This window comes from Priapulus caudatus, unplaced genomic scaffold (genome assembly GCF_000485595.1).
Source record: "Priapulus caudatus unplaced genomic scaffold, Priapulus_caudatus-5.0.1 Scaffold2405, whole genome shotgun sequence".
NCBI lineage: Eukaryota > Metazoa > Priapulida > Priapulimorpha > Priapulimorphida > Priapulidae > Priapulus > Priapulus caudatus.
This window is the reverse complement of record NW_014579466.1, coordinates 2,420-4,247: the sequence shown is the minus strand read 5'-3', so window position 1 is coordinate 4,247 and position 1,828 is coordinate 2,420. Positions and strand designations below refer to the sequence as shown.

The 1,828-nt window shown below is 44.5% G+C and overlaps 1 protein-coding gene across 1 annotated transcript in view; it reads right to left on the bottom strand.

Moving 5' to 3' along the window:
- The window catches only part of LOC106818653 (UPF0602 protein C4orf47 homolog), a gene marked incomplete at its 5' end in the record, with an annotated part of 6,684 nt that overhangs the window by 3,181 nt on the left and 1,675 nt on the right, over positions 1-1,828 (bottom strand). Inside the window, 2 exons of the mRNA XM_014823340.1 lie at positions 644-788; positions 1,552-1,589. Coding sequence (XP_014678826.1) covers positions 644-788; positions 1,552-1,589 — 183 coding nt within the window. The remainder of the gene's footprint in view (positions 1-643; positions 789-1,551; positions 1,590-1,828) is intronic.

Genomic DNA, 1,828 nt, shown 5'->3' with positions numbered 1-1,828 from the left:
TATGATACATAATAGAGATATATGATCGAGATATATGATAGAGATGTATGATACATAATAGAGATGTATATGATCGAGATATATGATAGAGATGTATGATACATAATAGAGATGTATGATCGAGATATATGATAGAGATATATGATACATAATAGAGATGTATGATAGAGATATATGATACATAATAGAGATGTATGATAGAGATATATGATAGAGATATATGATACATAATAGAGATATATGATACATAATAGAGATATATGATAGAGATGTATGATACATAATAGAGATATATGATACATAATAGAGATAAATGATAGAGATGTATGATACATAATAGAGATATATGATACATAATAGAGATGTATGATACATAATAGAGATATATGATACATAATAGAGATATATGATAGAGATGTATGATACATAATAGAGATATATGATACATAATAGAGATGTATGATACATAATAGAGATATATGATAGAGATATATGATAGAGATATATGATACATAATAGAGATGTATGATAGAGATATATGATAGAGATATATGATACATAATAGAGATGTATCTCTAGTCTATCGTGTACTATTGCTATAATACACCACCGTACACACTACACTACAACAGCGCGCGGACACGGACCCGTAGCCTGTACCACGCTTCGGCGGTACGGTGAAGATGTTTCTGCCGGCAGGTGTCGCCTTGTTCAGTGGCTTGGCGACGACAGGGCTGAACGCTTCCACGGGACCAGCGAACGTGCCGTAGTGACTGCAGGCGCCAGATCTGCGATACGTAAAGCCAACAACGATGAGAGGCTGCGAGATGCTGAGGCACTGAGGCGGTGAGGCAGTGAGGCAGTGAAAAGTTAAAACCGTGAGACAGTGAGACAGTGGGGTGCTGAGACAGTGAAGCGGTGAGGCAGTGAGGCAGTGAAAAGTTGAAGCAGTGAGACAGTGAGACAGTGAGGTTGTGAGACAGTCAGGGTGTGAGGCAGTGAGGCGGTGAGGCAGTGAGGTTGTGAGGCAGTGAGATTGTGAGACAGTGAGGCGGTGAGCCAGTGAGGTTGTGAGACAGTGAGGCGGTGAAGCAGTGAGGCGGTATGACAGTGAGGAAGTGAGGCCGTGAAAAGCTATAACAGTAGGATACTGAGACACTGAGATGGTGAGGCACTGGGATGATGAGACACTCAGACAGTCAGACACTGAGACAATGGGACGGAGTAACAGTGAGCTCGTGAGACAATGGGATGGTGGGATCGTGAGACACTGGGATGGTGAGATCGTGAGACACTGGCATGGTGGGATCGTGAGACACTGGCATGGTGGGATCGTGACACTGGAATGGTGGGATCGTGAGACACTGGGATGGTGAGATCGTGAGACACTGGGATGGTGGGATCGTGAGACACTGGGATGGTGAGATGGTGAAAAGATTAAAACAGTGAGAGACCGCGATGCAAAATCCCCTGCGGCGTGTTTGGATAGCGATGCGCAGCGTTGCCGAATAAAGAACCAGGAATCAGTGAAACTAACTATACCCAACTCACGCCAGCGATATCTCAGCTACTACTATTACCGCCCGCAGCTATATCTGCGACGTTTTCACTGCCAGCTACACCGCATGTATTTTGCAGCGGGGAATTCCCCATCAGATCACCCACCCTTTACACGTCGGCGGGGTTGTCTGCACAGTCACTGCATCCTGGATGCTGTAACATCGTGTAATCAACCCACGCTCGCACGCTCTCTCTCTCTCTCTCTCTCTCTCTCTCTCGCTCTCTCTCTCTCTCTCTCTCTCTCTCTCTCTCTCTCTCTCTCTCTCTC